Raw genomic sequence first — 24,389 nt, forward strand, 5'->3', positions numbered from 1 at the left:
CATATTTATCTCCTTGTATGGAGTACGTTGTACTCCCAGACCTCTCTGAGTACAAATCTGTCCTTGAATGGAAGATAACCATCAGATAAACAGCACAGAAGTGATTCAGCCCTAGAAATGTGGGAGAACAATAGTGTGGATAAATGCCTGAGAGCATCTAGAACTTTTGTAGAGGAAAAACAGTCAGAGTGTTGAAAACAGCCTGAGTGTACGTGCATCCAAAAACAAGGGAGGGGTTTCCTTGGCCACACATTTGCGGGGCAGAAGGAGTGGGCATGTTCCTGGCAGAAACCAAGGGTGGAAGGGAGGGGCACAGTTGAGGAGGGAATACACAGATTCACGCGGTATAGGAAGACACCTAAGAGGAAGTTTTGGAGAGGTTTCAGTGTTATTAAGAAGTATGAGGATTTTGATCACAGGAGCTTCTTTTGAAGGTGGAATTACTAAGGGAGACAGCTCGTATATCAAGTAGTGCTAAGCAATGAGCTCAGGGCGTTCTGGAAATTACTAGGGTTTTGTGGCAAATACTGGATCTAGCTTTGAACAAAGGAACTATTGTAAGAAAATGTACCAAGGGCATAGAGCATCATCAGCAGAGAATGCTCCCGTTGGCCACAGTTCTCATCAGCCATTAATTTGCCTTTCCTCCCTCCATTCTGTTTTCTTTCGTGCTTCCTCGCTCGGCTTCTGGCCGTCCTTTGGAGTGATGCAGTTGCTTTCCTGCCCAAGCAGAAGCTTACGTGCTGAGGGAGTTTCCTAGACCGCTTCAACTATAAACATTGCAGCTTAAAAGCATCTGCTACGGCCTGGAAGGGTTCCAGAGCAAAGACCCTGCAAAACACTGCCAGCTGGCCTGCTAGATAATAGCTGCCAGAGGAGCGGAGCTGTCTGCAAGAGCTCTGAACAGGATGCGGCTTGGACTTGGAGCTTGAAATCATGTTGTCTGGCTGCTTTTGCCACGCTAATAAAATGAGCTTAGTTGAAGACTATTGGAGATAATGCTATCGACTGGCTGTGGTTCAGGTTGCAGCCTGGTGACCCGTGCTTGTGACTGCATCTGAGCACGTAAGAGGTGTTGGTAGTGCTGACTTTGGAGCTGCCGTTTCTGTGAAGAGCCCACCATACGCACCATGCCCACGCTCATCAACAACACCACACATCCATGAAGCACCAAGCTAAGGAATCCCCCCGCCCTCCGACCTGCCCCTGCTTCCGGCCGACGCCAAGCTGCGGTGCCCGCCCACTCTCCCGCATCCGCAGTTCTATTGGCTCCCTCCGGTGCTCATCCTCCACGGCGGCCAATCACATCCTCAGCTTCGGCCCAGGCGTCACGGGCGCGCGGACGCTGGGGGTTTATTAGGCGGCTCGGGGGACCCTGGCTTTCCGGCGGCGGGAGGAGGCTGTGGTGGGGTGACGGGTCGGGTTCGGAGCGGGGCTGTGGCGTTGCGGACTGGCCGCAGCTTGCTGCCGCTCTCCGGGTGAGGCTGCCGGGATTGCGGCCGCCGATTTGATGGAGCCGCGGGGGGAGGGCGGGTAACGGTTGTGCTGTGGGGGCAGCCCGGGGAGTTCAACCAGCGGGAGGGGTTTGGGGCCTGGCCACCCCGAGGCTGGGTGCGGGGTGCGGAGATGGCCGCCTTGGCCGTGATGGGGAGTGGAGGCTGTGAGGGACAGCGGGGGATGTCCTGCGGCATTAGGAAACAAATAGCCTTCCTTTGTTGGAATAGCAGCAGTTGTTCGTTTGCATCTTTTTGGGAGAGGGAAACGGGTAGCTTTCCCAACCCATACGAGGGGTTTGTGCTCTGCTTTCTTCTAGCTCTGAAAGCAAATTATGATCAGCGTAACATTTGCGGTTGCATTCTTTCTGTGTGAGCATTGGCTGTCTGTTCCCTTTCTGCAGGTAACTAGCAGAGCTCCTGGTGCTCTGTGTGGAAAGAGTAGCTTTCGAGTCTCTGCTGGCATTTGTGTAGGTTGTTCCTTTGCTATAGGAAAGGTGAGTAGGATTATTTCCATGTGTTGTTGCTCTGAGGCTTTTCATTTAAATGCTTCCATAAGTGGCCTGATATTTAAACTACCTTGTCTGCCAGTTCTCTCTAAACTTGTTTCAGAGTGATGGTTTTGCTTAATTTTTTGTACAGCTGAACACTGTCCCCAGATGATCTTAGGCTTTAGGCTGAAGTACCCAAATAGGAGCATATATGAAACAGGTGCGCCTCTATTGTTGGACCTTGTTTTTTGCCTTGGGTCTGAAGGTGGCCTTGTGAATGACTCTTATTTGTTCTTGTGGACAATCGTTAATCTGAACAGTGGTGTATTAATAGAGATTGAACTTTTTTTGTGGCTATATTTTATGTAGTAGTTCATAGTGAATGCATTGTAGCTTTAATTGCAGCAGTGGGACACTGAAAAAAGTACTTTGGATACAAGTGCCATCTGATTCTCCTCCTTGTTAAGTGTGATATCTTCAAGTGTAGTTCAGTAGTCGATCTGATGTGACAGATAGGAATGTAACAACTAAATCCCAACAGTTGATGTCTTTGCAGACCCTGCAGCTGGTCATTGTGAGTAGTAAGTGAAATGTACAGAAATGTATGAAGGATTTCATCTGAGATGCTGCTGCACAGAAGATTGTCTGTAGTATTTACTGGTTGTTTGCATGCAGATGAAACTCTGGCAGTCCTCAGAGGTTTTGTAAAGCTAAGCTGTAGCGGTGATCAGAAGTTGCAGCTGTGGGAGCTGTTGTATTGTGTCCTTGTGAGAGTCTTCTGTCACATGGCAAGGCATCCTGTTCTGGAGCTGGTCAGTTTGCTAAGCAATGGATTGTGGTGTGCAGGGTGGTTTCCTGAGCTGTGTGAGCCCCAGGATAGCAGTGAGGCCTGACAGAAGCTGCCAGCTCTTGCAAGAAACTGATGAGACTTGGGTAGCCAACACCAACCCTAGAAAAGGCAGCTCTGGGAAGTGCTAGTGATGGCAAACAGGGGCAAGAAGGGTGTGGAGGTTTGTGTATCCTGCTTGTTTGCTGGAGTTTGCATGGTTGTCATTGCCTAGATGGGATATTGGACTTAAAGGCTGCAGCTCCAACTGGGTTGTCTCTTCCACCTACCAAACATGCCTGCAAAAGGTGTGCCCAGCTGGAGGACCTCCTGCAGCAGATGGCTGAGCTGCAGGAAGTGGTAATAAGGCTGCGTGCTGTCAGGAAAGATGAGGAGAGAGGCAGGTGGCTCCATGTGTGTTCTGCCATGAACTCACAGCCAGAAACTTCCCCTCAAGATCACACAGAAGAGAGTGAAGCTGAAAACACAAATATAAGTATTACAGTAAGGATCAGCAGGAGGCTTTCTGCATTGTGTGAGGTGCCCCAGAACTGCTGGACTGTAGAAGAAGGACCTGTTGTGTCAGGGAGAAGCAGGTGTTGACTAAGTCAGCTTGATCTGTTCCCTGTATAATGACCAGTCCAAACAAGAAATAGCAAAGGGTGGTAACAGTAGGGGACTTTATCCTGTGGAGATAAGAGGTGTCCTTTTGCTAACCTAGCCTGTTAGATTTTTATTTTATACTTTAGGGCTCTGATAAACCTGCTGGAACTGATGGGGTCTGTCTGTCAGAGGAGAGGAAGAGCATCTTTGCTTACAGGCTTGTCAAGCTGATGAAGAGGACTTTAAACTAAAGCTGCTAAGGTGGGGGAACTTCAGTCCACTGGGCTGATTGGTGCCCAGATGTCCAGGGCTGGGATGGTAGTCAGAGGTCTTCAGGGAAACACCTGAAGAGAAACACAAAGGAGTTCCTGCTACTTCATCCAACAAAATATTTTCATTGGGTACCCAGCTTATGTGCCTCTACACAAATCATATGACTTGGGGGGGAAAAAAAAGATAGGAAATCATAATTAAATCTCAGGGCTATGATATAATATTGGCCTCAGTGAGACATGGTGGGATGACTCACATGCCTGTAGTGCTGGGATAGCACTCTTCAAGAGATTTAGGGAAGGAGATGAGGTGGGGTAGCCCTATGTGCTAGGGAGTACTTTCACTGCATGGAGCGAGTGATGCTGATGAAAGGATTGAGTGTTTCAGAGTAAAAGCCAGTAAGGCTGATATTATGGTGAGGTTCTATCATAGACCATCCAGGCAAGATGGAGAGGTAGGTGCAATGCTCTGTAAGCAAGTAGAAGTCTCACAATTGCTAGCCCTCGTCATGACGGCTGGAAATCTGGGGGATTCATGGAATATGTGGATGGTGCAGGTGATAAGTGAGCCCACTAGGGAAGTCACCTGCTGTTTGGGAACAAGGAAGGACTGATGTGATGGTTGGAGGCTGCCTCAGATGCAGCAATCATGAAATGATCCTTGGTGAAGAAAGATGGTCAGCAGAACTCACACTGAATTTCTACAGGGCACTTTTCAGCCTGTTTGGGAGACCTGGCTGACAGAAGTCCTTTGAAAGTGGTTATGAGAGGTGAAGGAGTCCAGGGAAGCTGGACCTTTTTCAAGAAAGAAATTGTGAAAGCACAGAAGCAGCTGATCTCAAATGCTTTGAAAGTCAGGCTGGTGGGGGAGGAAGTCTGGCCTAGCTGAGTAGGACTTAATTGGGAATTCAAGGTGGAAAGTTCTATGAACTGTGGAAGAAGGAGCAGGAAACATAGGACGATACGGTTGTTGTCAAGCTGTGCAGAGATGAAATTGTAAGGGCCAAAGCCCAGCTGGAATTCAATTTGACTAGTGCAGTTAAAGAAGATTAAGTGATTCTGTAAATATATCATCAGCAAAAGGAAGATTAAAGAGAACTGATTACTTATTGGATGTGAGAGGAAATGTAGTGATGAAATATAAGGTTGGGATACTTAATGCATTTGTTGCCTCAGTATTTTTAAGGTCAGTTGTTTGCAGGGTACCCAGCCCCTTAAGTTGGAAAACTGACAGGGAGTGAAATGAAGTCCCTGTAATACAAAGGGGTGACCTTCTGTATCTTTTGAATGTTCTTAAGTCTGCAGGTCTGGATGGCATTCCAACTGAAGGGGCTAGTGGAGGTGCTCCACAGAGTACGTGCAGTAATTTACCTTTGGTCCTGGGTAGCTGGGGAGGTCCCACCTGACTGGATATTAGTTAATGTAACTGATCTGCAAGGAGTGTGGGAAGAAGGATTCAGGCAATTGCAGACCTGTCAGTCTGGCCTCAGTACCAGGGAAGATTATGGAACAGATCATCTTGAATGCCATCACATGGCATGTGTGGGACAGCTCAGTGATCAGAAGCAGTCAATGTGGATTTAGGAAGAGCAGGTCCTGCCTGACTAACCTGATCTCCTTCCATGACAAGGTGACCTGCTTAGTAGATGAGGTGAAGGCTGCTGATGTTTACCTGAATGGCTAGGCCCAAAGGGTGAGTGGAGTTAAAATCCAGTTAGTGGCTGATCATCAGTGGGGTTCACTAGAGATCAGTCTTGGGGCTGATTTTGTTTAACGCTCTTATTACTGATCTGAATGGAGGGTATTGAGTGCATGTCTGCTAAGCTTGTGGTCAATACTAAGGCAGGACTGTTGATCTGACTTGCGGAGGAGGGTCTGTGTAGGCTGGATGAAAGGACTGCATGTAGGCATGTGAAACTGAGCAAGCGTAAGTGGTGGATTCTGCATGGGTCATAACTTCATGCTGTGGTATAGACTAGGGGAAGGTAGATGGAATGTTGCCCCTAGTAAGTGACCTGGGAATGCTGATTGACAGCCAATGGAACATGAGCCTGTGGTGTGTTTGACTGAGAAGGCTGATTATATCCTGGCCTGCATCAAAAATAGTGTGGCTAGCAGGACAGGGCCAGTAACTTTTTCACTTCTGTACTTGAGAGACCACACCTTGAAGTGTTCAGTTCTGTGCTCCTCACCACAAAGGAGTGTAGTAGTCAGTTTGGATGTATGCAGAGAAGAACAGTGAAGCTGGTGAGAGGATCAGGAAATGAGATTTAATAAGGGCTGGTGAAGGAATCTAGGGGTTACTTATTTTGAATAAGAGGAAGCTGAGACCTCATTCCTGGGAGAGAGAATGGGGGGGGATTTGAGAAGGTGAGGTGGCTGACTCTCAATGAGTTCTTTTCCCAGGCTATAGATGTATCTGGGATTGCCCTGATCCAGGTGTGGTGCTTTGCACTTGTTCTCAAGCCCCATCAGGTTTACATAAGTCCACTTCTCAAGCTTGCTCGGGTCCCTTTGGATGGCATTCCTTCCTTCTGCTGCATCAGCTGCAGCACTCAGCTTCATGTCATCTGCAAACTTGCTGAGGGTACACTTGATCTCACTGTCTAGGTCTTTGATAAAGATGGTTAAAACACCGGTCCCAAGGCTTTTCCCTGGGGGACACCACTCATCACCGTCCTCTACCTGGACATAGAGATGCTGACCACAATCTCCAGGCTGTGACCATCTGAACAATACCTTACCCACTGAATAGACCAAACTTCTCTTTCCAATTTAGAGATAAGGATGTGGTGTGGGACCATATCAAAGGCTTTGCAGAAATCCAGGTAGATAACATCAGTTGCTCTTCCTTTGTCCACTGCTTCCATCTCTCCATTGTAGGCTACCAGCTTGGTGAGGCATGGCCAGCCCTTAGTGAAGCTGTGCTTGCTATCTCAGATCCCCTCATCTTGCATGTGCTTTAACATAGCTTCTAGGAGGATCTGTTCCACGATCTTCCTAGACACAGAGGTGGAATATATACTCCTGAGAAGTCTATGCTTTTAAATAAATGTCTGTGTTGTAAGGATGAGTGCTGATGTTGTGGTGGGTGCTTCCCAAGATCCTGGGTTGTGTGGGTCTAACCTGTACTACAGATCTCATATTTAGGGGGACCAAATTTGAGACACTTGGAGTGGGATTGAAGCATCTCCAACTGATTTCAGATAATGGAAGTTCCAGTAAACATTTAATTTGTGGAAATACTAAGTTCTATGTACAGAAATCAGTCCTTAAACTGGTTTTGAGAGTAGATTCTTAAAGGTTGGAAAAGACCACTAGGATCATCTAGTCCAACTGTCTAATCTAGTACCCAGCGATAATACTGCAGTCTTCTGGTGAGGGCAGTGTTGAGTTTTTTTTCCCCTCTCTTTCTGTCCTTTCCTTTATATTCTGTGATATCCTGGGTCAGGGTGAACACATGGGGCTTCCAGGACTGTAGTGCTCTTAGATTTCTCAGATGTAACACAGTTGACTAGAATATGTTTGGCTAAACTGGAAGAGTTTGAGTGTTTAGTCCAGTGCACACTGAGGACAACCCAGAGCTCATTCTTCCGTCTTTCACTGGAGTAGATGCTGCATTTAATGAGTTCAGAAAGTGTGCCACATGCAGCTACAGCAAATGTAAAAACATTAACCCTAGTTTATAAGGAGGAAGAAGAAGGGAAAATGGCTTTAAAGTCAGGCAGGGGGATGTTTCAATCTGTAAGATCAGCTCTGAATTCTGAGATGAGCCTAGGTGGTTGTGTGCTGCATCTCAGAGGTCACAGGTGTGGAGGGATGGTGGTGGATGAGGAGACTGGTTGTCTGAAGAAGAATGAAACAGGTTGTCATAAGGGGGAGTAGGGGGCGAGTGTGAGGTAACAAGTTAGAAAGAGTTTAATTACAGTCAAATTTCATTTGATACAGCTAATAAAGTTCTGTGTATTGCAAGTTCCAGTTCTGTGGTGGCCCTTTCTGATTGCTCTGGCACAGACTTGGTTACTGGCTTGTGCCTGCATTCCATCAGAGGTGGTGTGGGGCTGGACATCTGTTACAAGCTTGGCAGCTCTGTATCTTTACCTCTAATGCTGTAGTGAGTTACCACTAGAAGTGAGGTCTGCTTTGTTGGTTGGGAACCAGTGATTTGAGTGAGGTTCTCCTTAAGTGCTCGAAGGAAATCTGTAGGCAGGAATAGCTTGTTTGAATTAGCATTGGGCTGGATGATCTCCAGAGGTCGCTTCCAACTACTAGGATTCTGTAATTTTGTGCTGTTTACCACTAATTAATTGGTTAGGTGGGCAGGCCCCAACCAATTAGGTGGAGAATGGTGTTTGTCGTATGTTTGAGGATGGAGAGAAGTGCAAATCCAGGAGACCTCTCAGGTGAAAACATTTAGCAGACATTTAGCTTTGGTTGTTTTGATCCTGATAGCAGTTTGCTCTTTGCTGTCATAATGCAATGCAAGCAGTAATATATGTGGGTTGTGTTTGTATGTCTCCTTTATGCCCAGATGCTTCGTTATTAGATGCCAGACCAGTCGTCTGTGCCAAGCTGCAACCAAAATGACTAAGTACAAGCTTGTTCTCCTGAGGCATGGGGAAGGAGCCTGGAACAAGGAGAATCGCTTCTGCAGTTGGGTGGACCAGAAGCTGAGCAGTGATGGAATAAAGGAAGCTCGAAACTGTGGCAGACAGCTTAAAGCTCTGGGCTTTGAGTTTGACCTTGTCTTCACCTCTGTACTCAGCCGCTCCATACACACTGCATGGCTGATCCTGGAAGAGATGGGCCAGGAATGGGTCCCCATCCAGAGTTCTTGGAGACTGAATGAACGCCACTATGGTGCGCTGATTGGTCTCAACAGAGCAGAAATGGCTCTGAACCATGGAGAAGAGCAAGTGAAAATATGGAGGAGAAGCTATGATGTTACTCCACCTCCCATAACTGAGTCGCATCCCTACTATGAAGAGATATACAATGACCGTCGATACAAATGCAGTGATGTGTCTCAGGATAACCTTCCGAAGGCTGAAAGTCTAAAAGATGTGCTCGATAGACTCCTTCCCTATTGGAATGAAAAGATAGTGCCAGAACTCAGAAGTGGTAAAATGATCCTTATATCTGCTCATGGCAACAGCAGCAGGGCGCTGCTCAAGCATTTGGAAGGTAAGGCTCTTCCTCATCTTCTCTTCTTATTCACCTGTTTGTAGTTTTTCATCTTGCTCTATGGCATGTGTTGCTCATCTGGACAGTGTAATGTTAAATGTCTGTGGCCTACAAAGAGAAGTTTTGGCCTATTCGAGCAGAAATCAAACTGGGGTGAAGGGGATGAGGAGCAATCAGTTGGTTTATTGTAGCTGAGGAGCAGTACGGTTGGTTCCTTAGCTTTCCAGTGCTCATTTTAAACAAGTGTATTCAAGCTAAATTTTCTAGTTAGTCTAGGTACAGCCTCTTCCACTGTGTGGGTTTTTTTGCATATACTCAGCTGTTTTGTCAGAAGGGTTGAAGTCACAGTCTGTTTATTAAACAGGCAGTGCTGTAATGCTGTAGAAGAATAAACTGTCATGGGTTGTGGGAGACATTTGTGACTACATTTGAGGCTTCATTGCTGATTCTTTACTTATAAAAGCTGCTGTGACATAGAGTTCTATAGAGGGTAGGTACTTACTAAAGCTTATGTTATTTCCATATATAGAAGATGCCTACCAGTAACAGCTGAGCTAGTTGGTTGATTATCTGGGACCTGGAAAAGATGCAGCTTGCTGTTTAAGTCACTGCGAGAGTTTTCCTTCCCTCCCACCTCTTTATAATGACATGACATCTAATATAAGCAATTCTGAACTAGAAGACAGGCTGCAATAATTTCTTCATGGGTAGAACAGAATTTAGTGACTGCACATGTACAAGAGCAACCTGTTAGAAATACAGTTGCAAGGCTGGATTGTGCCCATTCAGTTTTTCCTAACTATAATCCTTTGTGTAACTCTATAGCTGTGACTGCCATGCACTTTTTGCATTCAGGCGTGCTAGAACAATCAGTGCTGCTGGTGCTCTAGTAGGATTCAGAAGCCCAGAGAATGAGACACCTAGGTGGTTTCTGGAACCCCAGAGGCAATGAATTGGGGTGCAGATTAACTTGGATGCAGGAGGAAGGCTGTTTCAACCAGTTCTGCTGATTGTGGTCAGCTACTCTGGAGCTGGACCTGATGTAAGAGTGCTTGAAGCTTGCTAGCCTGTTGTTACTGTAACACCCACTGTGAACTGAGCTTTCCTTCGTGTGAACTTTCTATGATACACTTAATATGTGCTATACTGAAGGGTAGCATCTCAGCTCCTTTGTCTCAGCTGGAGCTGCGGTGTTTCTGTGAGAGATTTCAGTGAGAAAACAGGCTTCAGATGCCTCAAACATCATTCCTAAATGAGTGATTGGGTTGCCTTACTACTAAGTTACTAATTGAAAACTGTAGCTCAAATTTTAAATGGCACTAAATGTGTTCTTTCTACTTGATCTGATGAAATAGCTTCGGTGTTTTTGGAATAAAACTTCTCTTAGATTTCTCAGGTTATCCTTGAAGTTCCTGTTTCGGAGACTTTTCTTTTGAAACAGGCCTGCAGTTCTCTGAATCTGAATGTTCTCCTTGTTAATTGGTAAAAAGAGCTTGAATTATGGTGGCTTTCCACTTGTACACACACAAAAAAAAAGCCAGAGCAGCAGAATGTCAGGCTAACAAGGGTTTGATTGTAGGTTTGGGTTTTGTTTTTCTCACTGCTCGGAGTAGAACTCAACAGGATAAATGTAGGATCTGTCTGTAGGATGTCACAGTTTGTTTGTGAGATGATTTAGAAGTGAAACTGTGATAGTTTTGCTGTAAACAGTATTTAACCCAAACTGCATGGTACTTTTGTGTGCTCAGATGAGAAACAGCAGCTGCTGAGAGCTTGCTCTTTGGTTCCTCTGCTGAGTAGAGCTTTCAGAACACTTTGCTTTATCTCCAGGTGATCTATGCAATGCTAGAGATCACTGGCACAATTAAAAGCTGGTAAAGCCAAGAAATGGCTTTCACTTCATGCTGTCAGGGATGGAAAAGTTCTTTACAACTTGTTCTTCCTCTACTGAGAGTTGTCTGTTTGCCAGTGGAAGTGTCAGGTCTCAGTAACTTTTTGTTCTGTGCCACTGCTAGCACTGACTGACCTGTAACTTGCTTCTTACACAGTGCATTTTTCTTCCATGACGTACCATATATTTGCACTGAAAGAGCACTGGCAACAAGAAGTTAATGAGGACATGTAAAATAAGTGTCAGACTCATTTGGTTAACGTCATTTCTGAGTGCTAGACTTCCTACTGGTTGTGAAAATACCAGTTGCTAGAATCTAAATAAGCTTCTTGGATGCATGGTCCATGTACAGGCGATTCTTACATGTTATTTGATATCTTCTGAGACCCTCATCCTTGTGAAGACAGCATTAGTGTAAGAACTGTGTCCAGCTTGTCTTGTTGGACAGCAGTATAACGGGTGCCTGGCAAAATGCTGTGCTGTCTTTTGGCTTAGTTTTTCTTCCATTCTGACTATTTATCTCTGGGGTTGGTATTAAGTACCTCCAGATGAGGTCTTGTTGCATTCCCTTCCTGCTGAAAGGATGCCATCTCTTGGATATGGTGTGGTGGTCACTGAGCCTTGTCATGCAATTATTCAGGGGAAAACAGCTGTTCAGGAGGGTGGGGGTTATCTATCTGAGGAAAGATGTGGCTGTCCCACACCTTGTGCTTGGCTGCTTGGGGTCACAGATAAAACAGTTCTGCAGCTGTGCTTGTGGGCAGGCTGATGAGTGGGAAGATGAGCAGGGAGAGCAGTGCCCTCAAGGACTTTGCTTTTTTGCTCTACTATGGGTCCATTAGCTTAAGTGCTGGAGCTGTGCATTGTGATTCCTGGGGCAGGCTTGAGTTCTCGAGGACTACCTAGTAAGATTATTTTGCTGATGTTTGCAGGCTGATATCCTTAAGGAAAAGCTACTTACGTGATTGTGGTGCCCATGGGCAGTTAAGAGAAATCAACTTGTTACAATCCAGTAGTTCTGCTGAAAGATGCACTTGCATCCTCCTCTAACTCATGCTGTTCTCTGTCCCGTTTCTGCTGTTTTTCTTGAGCTTGACCCTTTGTATGAGCAAACTTGGCCTCTACTTTGGTGAAAACAGCAAGAAATAGATTAACGGCTGTGGAAGTACAACCTGAATCTCTGCTGAAGACTCCTGGGCATTTTTCACCCTAGCTGTGTAGGTGACAGGTAATGTTGATAGTAGCAGATGTGATGTCTCTTTCAGCATGTTAAATCTTCAGGAGTTTATGGCAGGCTGTGATTTCTTGGCTGCATCAGAGTACTTTAGATTCATGGTTTGTTTTCCTGCACTTGGGAGTGGCCTCTGTAATGACCACTGTAAAATTCAGGCCACGATCAAGATCAGTTCATGTAATGACACAGGAGGGAAGCTTGGCAGGCATAAGGGTGAAACAGATGTGGATAATATGCTGCAGCTGTGGCAGTAGCCCACCAGTCTTCCTTCTTGCCTTCAAATGTGCATGGTGACATTAGATGCTGCAGAGTTCAAGAGCCAAATTGTAACACTTTGCCTATTTTCTTGGTACTGGAGCAGGTCCTCTGCCAGCTTGCAAGCAGCTGGTATCCATTTAAGGAGGGCAGAATCTGGTCCGGGGTGTTTAACTTAATGAAAATACTGATGCTTTAGTTTAAATTTGTGGGAGGGATACAAGGAACTGATTTGGATCCCAACCACAGGGTGGCAGTTCTAGATTGAGCCCTTTGTGACTGAATTTTAGATGTGTGATCCTGCGTGTTTTGTGAGATGAATCAACTGTAGTTGACACACAAGGGAGGAGGGCTGCAGCTGTTCTCAATAGCTGTTCACAGGGTGGCTGAAGTTGGAGTTGCCCTCTGGTCCATCTGGTTCAAGCCCTACTCAGAGCCCATGTCCAGATGGACTTTGAAGATCTCTAAGGAAGGGGCTCTGCAACATGTGAGCTACCTGTGCCAGTGCTGCCTTGTTTTCAGGGGGATCCTGTTGTGTTCTTCACTTTGTGCCCTCTGCATCTTGCCCTGGGATTGGGTATCACTGAAAGAAGCCTGGATGTCTTTGTACCTTCCCTTCAGGTATTCATAGACACTATAAGATTCTCTGAGCCTTCTGTTCTCCAGACTACAGTCCCCATTCTTCCCTCCTTTCATTAGAGGAGAGATGAAATGCTTCAGCCCCTCAACTGTATCTGCTGCCCTTGTTTGGACTCTTTCCAGTCTGTCCATGTCTCTTATACCAGGTAACCTGGCAGCAGATGCAAGATTCTAGGTGAAGCCTCACCACCTGAGTAGAGGGGAAGGATCACCTCTTGACCTGCTGGCAGTGCTTTGCCTAATGCAGTCCAGGATGCCCTTAGCCTTCCTAGCATCAGGAACACATTGCTGGTTTATGCTCAACTTGGTATCTACCAGGGCCACAGTTCCTTTTTGTAGAGCTGCTTCCTAGCTTGATTCTCCCCATCATGCCCTGGTGCTTGGGGCTGTTGTCCTGGTGCTTGGGGCTGTTTTTCCCCAAGTGCAGGACTTTGCACTTCATGTTGAACTTGGTGACTGTTGACCTGTTTCTCCAGCCTGTTTGAGATCCCTCTGAATGGCTTCAAGGCCTTTTGGTATATCAGCGTCCCAGTTTCCTCACTTTCAAGGCTAGTGAGGTTATGCTCTGCTCCATCATCTAGATTGCTAATGTTAGACAGGCCTGGACCCAGCTCCTGGGATACGCTGCTTGCTACTGGCTTTCACTTGATCCTTAGACCATTGATTGCCACCCTCAAGGCTCAGCTATATAGCCAAGTTTTCAATCAAGAATTTAATTCAGCTCTTCAGAATGTAGTTATTCTTGTGTTCCTCAGACTGTAAAAACAGAAAGAGAACTTAAGAACAGGTGAGAAGGAAAGAGACGCTGAACCAGCTCTTGCAAGAATTGGCTTTATGTGCTTATAATTAAACCTAATAGGGTTTGCCTGTTTAGGACTTGGCAGAGTGCAAGTATTTCAGAGCACTGAAAGGGCTAACAGAGGTGGAATTTTCAGGCTTGTAGTGTCGTGGAGAAATGTACTTCATCATAACTCTGATCAGTTAATCCTAAAAGATTGTCTACCAGTGAAAGTCTCCCCACTGTATATTTCACACCTTTTTCAAAGGAAGTAGCCTGTGATTGATCATCTGGTTCAATTAAATGAAGCAAAAGTGAGCTGGGAAAGAATTCTGAACGTGACTTTGAAAGCACTTCTCTGTGAATTCTCTAAGATCCTTATAATGATCGTGTACCTAAGTGCTTTCTGCTGTACAGATGCTGCTAAGGAACAATGTTTAAAAGGTGCTCAAGAGATAACATGGGAAGTATCTGCTTAAAGAATGGGTTTGGTGTCCTGAAGGAGACTCCCTCAATGCTTTGGCAGTGTGTGTTCTTATAATTTTAAGTAGGCAGGACTTTAGTTTTAAACCTTCTCAGGAGAAGATTGATTCTAGCGACCTAGTTACCCTTCTTCCCATATGAGATGTAATGTGGTTGTGACACCGTCCAGGTCAGGTGAAGTGCAAGAAAAGGTCACTGTGCTATAGTTACAGCTCATGAAGTAACTGGATAGCAGTTTAGCTTGCTCTTGGAATGACCAGAGTGGTAAGAAATGATCTCCTTACTGTCTTCTTAGGATGTTAGGAGGGAGCGTTCTCTGGGCATTTTTTCCTGCAACTGAGGAGTTTGTGTGGCAAGTCTGATGGACATTTTGTTTCCTTGAAGAAAAGTGCTCCGCAGATACAAATCCAAAGGAGAAAACTAAGTGCTTGCTGCAACTTGTTCATCCCAGGCTGTATTCCTCCTGCTTTGTACATCAACACTAGTTGACATTGGTGTGGTCACTGTGTTCTGTCTCTGAAACCATCCAGCAACAACTACTTCTTTAATCCAGCTTTAGAGGAAACCCTTTAAATATCCTGCCTGCTGACCACATTCTGCGGTTAGCCTAAGTTCTCCTGCGTGACTTCATCTGTTTTGTTTAAATCTCTATGGTTTAGTCTGGGAGGCTGAATTTCAGAGGTGGGCAGAGCACTTCCTAGGGCCGGATTCCCTGTGGGTACATGATGACATTTGAATGATAAAATCTGTGTTTAAGAATCCTGGAAAATAAGAACTTGGACAGCCTTGGCTGCTTGTTCCACAAACCAAATTTCTTGAGGAAAAAATTCTTGTGCCCTGGTTGAATGGATTCTGTTTTCCTCACTGACTTCTGTATAGTTCTAAACTTGATAAGCTCCTTAAGTGCTTTTATGTAGGTCTGTGATTCGATTCGTAGATGAATTATTTACCCTTTTAAATAGAGATCAGTTAGACTGGCAGAGTATGTGACTTTTTTTGGTACTGATAGCTCAATACAAAACAAGATATAAACATCTTGCAAGGGTTTATCTGTTTTTCTTGCTCCCTTCTGAAATGAAGCGCTGATTTGCAGCCAACCTGACTTCTCAGTCCAACCAAAACAGGAATAGGTCACTGCAAAAGTTTTGTTTGTGTAGTCTTGTAGCAGCAGCATAAAATTATTGTCACCTCATGATTACTTTTGTTTTTGACCTGATGTCATACCACTGTGGCTAAGTGGCTAGACTTTGTTTTTCTATGTATGTGTTGGCTCTGCTTTTTCTCCTTGATGTGAAAATCACTGGTAAGTTTACACTCCTGTTTTGAGAGCCACCTGTTCTGTCAGCTGGCTTGAGAGACTTTCCTTCTTGTTTTTAAGTCTAGTTCATGTGGTGTTGTAGTTTTAGAAGCTTAGTAGTGCACTTACTAACATAACCAGCACATAACCAGCAATTTTGCTGGCCTTACAGCCCCACAGTACTTTAAAGAGGTAACATTTTCTCCATAGGTGCACCTGAATAAAGTAGAAAATGCATGAAAATGCTCCAGATTATATAAACTGACTTTCTTGCTTTTCTTTGCATTTTCCTCACTTGAATGTGGGAGTGAGTATCCTGCATGTCATTCTGGGGCTTGATGTCATAGATTTCTCTTTAGGAATGAATTGTGGTAAGCGCTGTTTTTTACGTGCTTACAACTATATTAAAAACCAGCAGTTACAAGGTGTTGCATTTAAAAGTTAAGAGGAAAAATTAACCTTAGTATCCTGTATCTTTAAAGAGGATGTTTGTATTGATTGCTTCTATGAGACCTTTTTATGTTGGGATAATACATGTTGACTCTAATCCTCTTGAATTTTGTGTGTATGATTTGAGAGGAAGATGTAGAAAACCTATGCGTAAATTGTCCTATATTTAAAATATATATACTCTTCAGGGCAATCTCCCCTTCTTCAGTTCACTGTATACCAGGAAAGAAGAAATTGTCTTCAGGTTGTTGGAGATTCCCTCCTATAGCTGTTCTTAGAGCACTAACCAAGTTGTGGTCTAGCTGGGAATGGGAATTGATCCTTGAATAGCTGCTGTTGCTGAAGGAGGCTGGAAGTATGTTCTTAACTGCTTTAAGACTGGTTAATCTCAGAAATAAGGCTGAGCAAATAAGTAATTCGGAAGTTGTTGACTGGTGTAACTCTGGGTTTTTATTTTTGGCAGGTATCTCCGACAAGGACATCATCAACGTTACTCTCCCCACTGGTGTGCCCATACTTCTTGAACTTGATGAGAATCTGCGTCCTCTGGGCCCTCACCAGTTTCTGGGTGATCAGGAAGCTATCCAGGCTGCCATCAAAAAAGTGGAAGATCAAGGGAAAGTAAAATCTGCTGAGAAGTAAAATCCCACTGACTAACAAAGTTACTTGCAAAGTGTGTGGTAGTTAAGTGATTTATTTATGACTGCTAGGTTGCACTGTGTGGAAAAAAATCTCAATTTCAAGCACTAATTAGAAGGGACAGTTGAATCTGTTTGGCGAGTGAACCCTCTGCCTTTCAAAAACTGGAATTCAAATGGGATTATGGATACTGAAAAAGGAAATAATAACATCATTCAGGTAATGGAAACGTGTAGGGCAGTTTCACTCAGATCTAGGTTTTATGGTGGCCCAGGAGGGGAAATAAAGAGGTATGTTGTTGCCATCTACCAACTACTGCACCTGATCTGTTAGTGGAGAAAAAAGCCCTGTACAGCACCATCTTACTGTACTACTAATTCCAGGTAGTTACAGGAACTAACACTGTTTATCTCTGACAGACTGGCATGACTTTTCTATCAATTGCCAAGCCAACTTTTTTCTGTATAAATTCCTTCAGTCTTTCCAAACACTTTCTATTATATCTTTCTATTGTATCTACCTTCTTTCTGTAATTTAAAGGTTCCTCGAGGCCAGCTCGTGGTCCAGAGGTGAATTTTATAGAGATGCTTGGACTGTTAGAGCTACTGCAATCTTTTACTACGCTATTCATTCAGTTTTTAAGGAACCTAGAAGGTATCCCTCTTCCTGCACCACCTTTGCAAACCATTGCACAACTATGTTTTGCTGGTTTGCAGTAGTGGGATTTAACTCAAACTTTAGCTGGAACCTAATTACAAGTTTTCTTGCTCAGTGAGCAACCTTAACAGTTCTGGAACATAAATAACATGTCCTGGAGATTGGAGAAACTTGTTAGAATTGTTTTCTTTTTTACCTCAATGAAACTGGAAATATGAAGCCCCTCTCAAGCTTTTCTGAGTTGCAAAGAATAGACAAATCTGTTCTACAGTAATAATGCTGTGGCACTGTTGGTAGACCTCTCTGGTGGGCAGAAATGCTGCACAGGATGCGTAAGGTGTATTACTAAATGCAGCTCATGTAGCTATCAAGCTTAGCAGTGATGGAAGTTCTGCAGCATCTGAAAGTGGTTTCCTATGAAGCTCTCCTCATGGTCATAGCTTGATTCCTGTTGGGTGTGACTGTAGTGCTTTGGGTACTAAGATTGAGTTGGGTGTACTGTAGTGTGTTTCGGTGTCAAGACAGTCCCAAATTCACTCTCAAATCTGAAACCATTGTTACTTTAATCTTAAATATGACACAGTGATTCAACATTTGACCTTAATTACCAGCATCAGTGATACTTGTGTATGCAGTATTTGAGCTGAATGTGTTTTCAGCATGGCCCAGCTACAAATCTCAATAAGCTAATAAGTTTCCTTGGTATGATAGTATATACACTCTGAAAACCTTAGAATAACTCCTGTTTGCAGTGAGCAGTTTGGTAGCAATTTTGTAAGTGTGAAGATGGCTTTTCCTTTGAGGAGAGCAGTGTGACAATTTATGCTTCTGACACAAACTCTAGGGAGACTTTCCAGGTCAGATACCAACTCATGCTGATGTGGTAGGAGCTCCATGAAAGATGTCTTTACTTAATAGTACTTCCTCTCCCATGAACAATGCTTGGGCTTTTCTTGGGTTTTGTTTTAGTTGCCCTTGCGATAGGAACAAAGTTACTTGTTTGTTTTTCTTAAGAATAAAGCTGGTAGTAAACGTAAAGCTGGTAGTTTTCTTTTTCCTTTGTACAAGCCAGGATATCAGTCTGTTTTTCTCTGAAACCATATTAGCTCCTTTCCTACTACTATATTTGTGATACTCCTTGACTTTCTAGGTTTTTAGCTTTCTATGTATAGTGACTCAAAATCTTAGTCAGTAATTGGTGTTAAGGAGTTGCATTGTTGATGACAAAACATACTTGTCAATGCAGTGAGGGAGGGACTGCTGGCACAGGTTAGATTTTTCACTAAGCATTCAATTATGTTTGTTACCAAGAAAAAAAGTGACTTCAGATTCATTAACAAGACAACCCCAGCCACATGTCACCTGTAGGAGCAGCGTGTGTCAGGATGTGGGCTGAGGGCATGATCATCGGCCTATATCCTTTTGGTGGTGTGGTATTATGATGTTGGACTTCTTGAGGACATGAGGCAAAGGTGGAATCTATGTGGAAACAAATCCAGCTGAATTGGGAGATGCTCTGTCAGAAGAAGAGCACTGATATCTGATCTCTTCTGGGCTGGTTATGGGGAACAGAAAGGTGGATAAGTGTAAAGAGAATATTCATGCTTCTTTCTGCAGCTGGAAGTGATGCAATTGACCGAAAACAGCCTTTCAGAGCCTTGGATGGCCAGAAAAGAGCAATGGAATGCTTTCAGGTGGCACTGTTTCTGTAGTGCTTCTTGAGGCAGGAATGGTGTTAGTGCCCTGGGGGGTTGGGCTTTGTTTGCTTTCACTGTGACTCCAAAGATGACAGGATTTGGTATGCACATCTGGCAGCAGTGCCACCTCACGAAAGTATTGGATGGAGCCAGCTGGAGACTTTCATCTTCAAGATGAATTCTAACACCTTGCACTACTTGTTTCTAAATAGTTTTATAATTAATCTGTGTCTTATGAATCATTTATATTGAAAATAAACCAGCTTTTAGCAGTTGTATTAGGAAGAATGCCTGGCTTTCGGGTATAACTCTATTAGAAGAAAAGAGGATCTTGCTGCTGGTGGCTTTACAAATCAAAGTGAGTGGAAGACAATTTTCTCCATGTTTGAATATGCATCGGTGCCTCCAAGTCTTGCAAGGGTAGCCAGTGTCTCTACAGTTGACATGATGGATGTGGTTGATGTGGATTTTCTTACACATTTTAACTTCTGGTTCAGTAGCAAGTAGCTCTAGAATTCTCTTGAAAACCTTTTGTAAATATGGTGGAGCTGACAGGTTCTTTGTAATTCAATAAATGCCCCTGAAATGGAATTTAACTTGGTCTTTGTCTTTCTTCTTTCTGCTGCCTTCCACTTTGTTCCCTTTCTGGGGCTGATAGGTAAATAAAGCTGTGACCTTCAGTGTTCTGGAGCTCATATCAAGCAGTCCTTGATCACATATCATGCAGTCGGTTAAAAATAGAGCAAATACAGTCTCATCTTTGCATGCATGGAAACTGCTGAAAAAGAACAAGCACCTGTTTGAAATAGGGGCTTTTACTTAGGAACAACAGGTTTCAGAACACAACCTAAACAAATGTTCACTGTTGTACATTTGCTTTTTTGTAATAAGTGCTGTTTGATGTGTTTAAAATGGTGGCTCCTGAACGTGAAGCCAACTAAACTCTCCAGTGGGCTCTGGTGTCAGACCTGCTGGGGGCTGCTGCTTGCTGTTGATCTTCACATGGAAGACTTCAGATGATGTGTTGGGAGGCAGCGAAGGCCTTAAAGGTGGAACGTTTGGATGGAAGGAGGGAAGAAACAGCTGTATAGCTGAAATGAAAAGCATACTGAAGAAACACATTTTTAAAGCTGGTCTTGTGATGGTATTGAGTCATTTCCATGCTGCTATTGAATGTTGTTTTAGTTACTGTGGAAATGCTGCTAGCTATCAGAAGGTGTATTCCTACTCCCTTGCCTCCCACACAAATCAGCTTTTGTACTTTGCCTTGCTTAAAATTTGTCTTTGCCAGTTAGCAAAGTTAATAGCGTGTGGCAATTGCTGTCTTGGTGTTGGCTACAGTCTTTCCTCAGCGTGAAATTCTTGTCAGCAGCAAGTAAAGAAGGTGTGGTTGCAATGCTGCTGCTCCAGAAACCTCTGAGCAGTGGTGGAAACAAACTCAAATTCAAGTGAGAACTGCAGAGGTTTGGAGAGGAACTAGCCTTCTTGTTATCTGCACAAAACAGGGGCTGCTGCCTTTTCCTTCTGTTATTGTGGCCAAAAGTTGTAGGGCTGAATACAAAAGGGAATTTGCCTTTAACTTGGCACAGAACTTCATTCTCCTTGGGGGCAGGCTGGCAATGGCACGAATGAAGTGCTTTTCCTTCCTACTGCCTTATTAGCCACCTCCTGGGTCTTCCTGGGGGTAGTCCAGCAGAATCTAGCAATCCTGTTGTGCCCTCGCTCCATAGAAGGAAGAGGCCCTGTTCTTGCTCTTCAAATTACGCTGACGGAGCAGGGGAGGGCAGCAGACACCAGGCTGTGGATATCGCTGTGCTGAAAAGCCAAGCTTTGCTCAACTGAGTATCCTGAAGTTCCCTTCAGATCACTGTTTTTGAAGGGGAGGGGGCAAGTGACCTGCCAGTGGCAATGTAGGTGCAGCTGCAGTGAGTAGGACCCCCTGACATTAGAGGTGCTATCTGTCAGATTGCTCTTAGACCGCGGTCATAGATGTGCAGAAACGCAAGTGGACAACAGATGGAGCACGTGCATTGTGGTAAGCGTGTGTAAGAAAGCAAGAGCAATTTCACACTCCGGTGTGCTTGCAGGGGGAGCAAGGCATGTTCAGTCTCTCTTGGAAGGCAACGTGTTCTAGCTGAGCCGGCCCAGCCCTGTAGTGTTTAAGATGGCACAGGCATGGCTTAGTTCAAGTGTGGAATAAATTGCAGTCATCATCTAGGTTGCTTGTACAAAGTGATGATTAGTCTGGCTCTCTTCTTGCATCGGTAGCTACATGGGGCTAGGGAAATCAACGAGAGCAAGACTGTGCTGTTAGCAGGCACCTGGAGCCTGAAACCACAATCCCAGTCAGTGACTACGCGTTAGTATCTCTGCATGTGTCAGTAGAGGTATGGGGAAGTTGGTGTTGCATGAGAAGGGAACCTCAGCAATGAACCTTAAAAGTGAACCTTAAATTCCCTCCAAAAGTCCCAAGCTCTAAATAAAAATTGGCAAGTGCCACATGGGACTTCATTTCAGCCACTCATATTCACTTTCCAAAGGACCACATTGGCGCACTTGACCTATCTAAGCGGAGTGAGTCAGTAGGTGTAGCTGGTAGAGAAAGACTTCAGCAAAGCTAATTCCCAGTCTTGTGCTGCAGTCCCTGGTGCCACTGCCTTTCCTAGCATGTTGATATGGGAAAATGTATGTTAGTGTGACGTAAAACACATGGTTTTTGTTCTTGGCATTTGCTGTATACTTCAAACCGTGCTGAGGAGTGCATGCTTTGCTTTCTTATGCACAAATAAATTCCAGATTTAACAAGCTTTTCTAGCAACTAATACTCAATTTTTCATTAGGCAATAATAAAGCAAACTTTCACAGGTTCCTCGTTGAAAACCTTAGGAGATGTACTGACATAAGTCTTGTCTTTCAGTACTGCAAATCTTGTTCTGTACTTCATCTTCCACGTGGCTGGCTCAAGTGATTTCCCCAGCAAGCAGCTAGGGATACCTTCTGTGAGCTGTAAATCCTTTCCACAAGCTGCTGATACGTAGTTCCTGAGAAGACGAGAGTATCACCTTATCGCTGCGTTGTGGATAACTGAAGCATCTGCACAGAGTGATAATTAGTAATATAAGATCACGTTCCTCTTTGTTAAGAACTGCATGCTTTCTCTTACAAGTATGTTTTGTTTGTCTCTTTAGTCTTTGCTACGTTACATAGTTTTAGTTCTCCCTGATTCCAGAATGGGCTCGATCTCAATTCAATTACAGGTTAGCAAATAGAGTAGGCAAATGACTTCTATTAATATTGAGTAGCATGCACTGGTAATACTAGAGGCAAATATAGGCAGATAATGATTACGAAAATGCATGACTACTTTAATCCATATATAAATTAGAGGATAAACTTTTTTTCAGTATTCTACTAAGCTTTTAAAGTATAATTCATATTATCAGTCACGTGCTTTGTTTGTGTCACAGTGTTAAGCAGGTTACGTGTGAACATGAATTATTAGGAGCCTTTACTAGGTGTTTTGGTATTTAATGTTATAAATTGTCTCATCACAGACAAGTCCCTTATTTCTCCCATCCATCTGTGAATGAGGGGCATTCAGAACTCGCTGCCTTGTGGGGCTATTCTGCTTTCATTTGGAGTTGAGATTCTGCAGTGTGTAAGGGGACTTGTTTGGTAGGATGTAGAACTTCCAGCTTGGGATTCGCTTCAGTACTTTGGCTCTTGTTTCAATGCATACGTGTGAGAGAAGCTCTGTTAAATCTTTCTGCTCTTTGGGAGCTCTTGCCTGCAAGTGCCTAGTAATGTCAGTGTTAAGCCTTTTTGTCCTCAAAAAGAATCTGACAGCCTGTGGCAGAAATCTGCCACTTCCATGGCTGTGCTGCTGTTGTATTTCTGACAGTTCATATTGATGTTGGTAAATCCAAACTTTCCCTACATTTGGAATAATACAATAGTTTTTAGATGTGCTCGAACTGACAAATAACACAGAATCATTAAGATTGGAAAAGACCTTTAAGATCATCTAGTCCAACCATTGCCAATATTGCCCACTAAGCCATGTCCCTTAGTACCACATCTACCCTTTCCTTAAACATCTCCAGGGATGATAATTCCATCACCTCCTTGCGCAGCATTATCACTCTTTCAAGGAAATTATTCCTAATGTCCAACCCAAACTTCCTCTGTCACAACTTCAGGACGTTCCCGCTCATCCTATCACTGTTACCTGGAAGAAGAGGCCAACCCCTACCTCACCACAGCCTCCTTCTGCGGAGTTATAGAGGGCAATAAAGTCTACCCTGAGCCTCCTCCTGACTGAACAATCTCAGTTTTCTCAGCTGCTTCCTGCAATACTTGTGCTCCAGATTCTTCACAGCTTTGCTGCCTGTCAACAAGTGAGGCTCCAGAGCCTCACCTTCTTGCACCGAGGGACCCAAAAATGAACACAGTACTTGAGGTGCAGCCTCACCACTGCCAAGTACAGATAGACAGTCATCTCCCCAGTCTTCCTGACTGCAACATTTGTGATACAAGCCAGGATGACATTGGCCTTCTTGGCCACCTGGGCACACTGCTGGCTCATGTTTAGCTGAGTGTCTACCAATGCCCACAGATCCTTTTTGTCCATGAAGCTTTACAGCCACTCTGCCCCGAGCCTGTAGTGTTGCATGCAGTTGTGACCAAAATGCAGGACCCCAGAATCCTCTGTAGGGCGTTCCTACTCTCAGGCAGGTTGACAGTTCCTCATGACTTGGTGTAATCTGCAGACTTACTGAGGATGCACTCAATCCCCTCATCCAGATATTAAACAGGATGGGCCCTGATACTGGTGCTGGGGAGTACCACTTGTGACTGGTTGCTGGCTGGATTTAACTCCATTCACCATCACTCTCTGGGCTTGGCTCTCCAGTCGGTTCTTTACCAGAGTGTACCTGTCCAAGCCATAGGCTGCCAGCTTCTTCAGGATGGCACTGTGAGAGACAGTGCCAAAGGCCTTGCTGAAGTCTGGGTAGTCTACATCAACAGCCTTTCCCTCGTCCACCATGCAAGTCATTCAGTCACAGAAGAAGATCAGGTTGGTTAAGCATTACCTGCCTTTTGTGATCCCCTGGTTGGCCCTGCACATGACATGTTATCTCACTCACAATAATCTATTCCATAACCTTCCCTGGCACTGAGGTCCGGCTGGCAAGCCTGTAGTTCCCTGAATTCTCCTTACGACTGTTCTTATAGATGGATGTAACATTAGCAAGTGTCCAATCACCTAATACCTCCCTGTTCACCAAACTCACCCAGCCAACTGGAGAGGGGAAGCTAAGGTTGTTTCTGATAAGGAGATACCTCCAAAGCATTTTATCTTCTATCTTCTTCTATGTCCTTAATCAGCTTCTGTGCCTTTCCTTTCTTCCATCCTAGAACTTTCCTCAGCAGCTCTGCACATCACACCCCACATCACTCTCCTCAGCATCGTGCCCCCATTTATTTCAGAGCTGCTTGA

At 44.4% G+C, this 24,389-nt stretch overlaps 1 protein-coding gene across 4 annotated transcripts; it reads left to right on the forward strand.

Annotated features, from left to right (window-relative positions):
• Positions 1-1,333: 1,333 nt before the first annotated feature.
• BPGM (bisphosphoglycerate mutase) lies at positions 1,334-19,499 on the forward strand. Of its 4 annotated transcripts, XM_072347748.1 has the most exons (6): positions 1,334-1,478; positions 1,898-1,990; positions 3,560-3,674; positions 6,296-6,513; positions 8,217-8,869; positions 16,360-19,499. In XM_072347748.1, the coding sequence occupies exons 4-6, from the start codon at positions 6,473-6,475 to the stop codon at positions 16,536-16,538; spliced, it is 873 nt and encodes a 290-aa protein (XP_072203849.1). In that variant the 5' UTR covers positions 1,334-1,478; positions 1,898-1,990; positions 3,560-3,674; positions 6,296-6,472; the 3' UTR covers positions 16,539-19,499. The 4 variants fall into 4 exon arrangements, with proteins under 4 accessions (XP_072203849.1, XP_072203868.1, XP_072203860.1 ...); XM_072347767.1 differs by lacking the exon at positions 6,296-6,513; XM_072347759.1 differs by lacking the exons at positions 3,560-3,674; positions 6,296-6,513 and having other exon boundaries at positions 16,360-19,498.
• The last annotated feature ends 4,890 nt before the right edge of the window (positions 19,500-24,389 follow it).

This window comes from Excalfactoria chinensis, chromosome 1 (genome assembly GCF_039878825.1).
Source record: "Excalfactoria chinensis isolate bCotChi1 chromosome 1, bCotChi1.hap2, whole genome shotgun sequence".
Taxonomy (NCBI): domain Eukaryota; kingdom Metazoa; phylum Chordata; class Aves; order Galliformes; family Phasianidae; genus Excalfactoria; species Excalfactoria chinensis.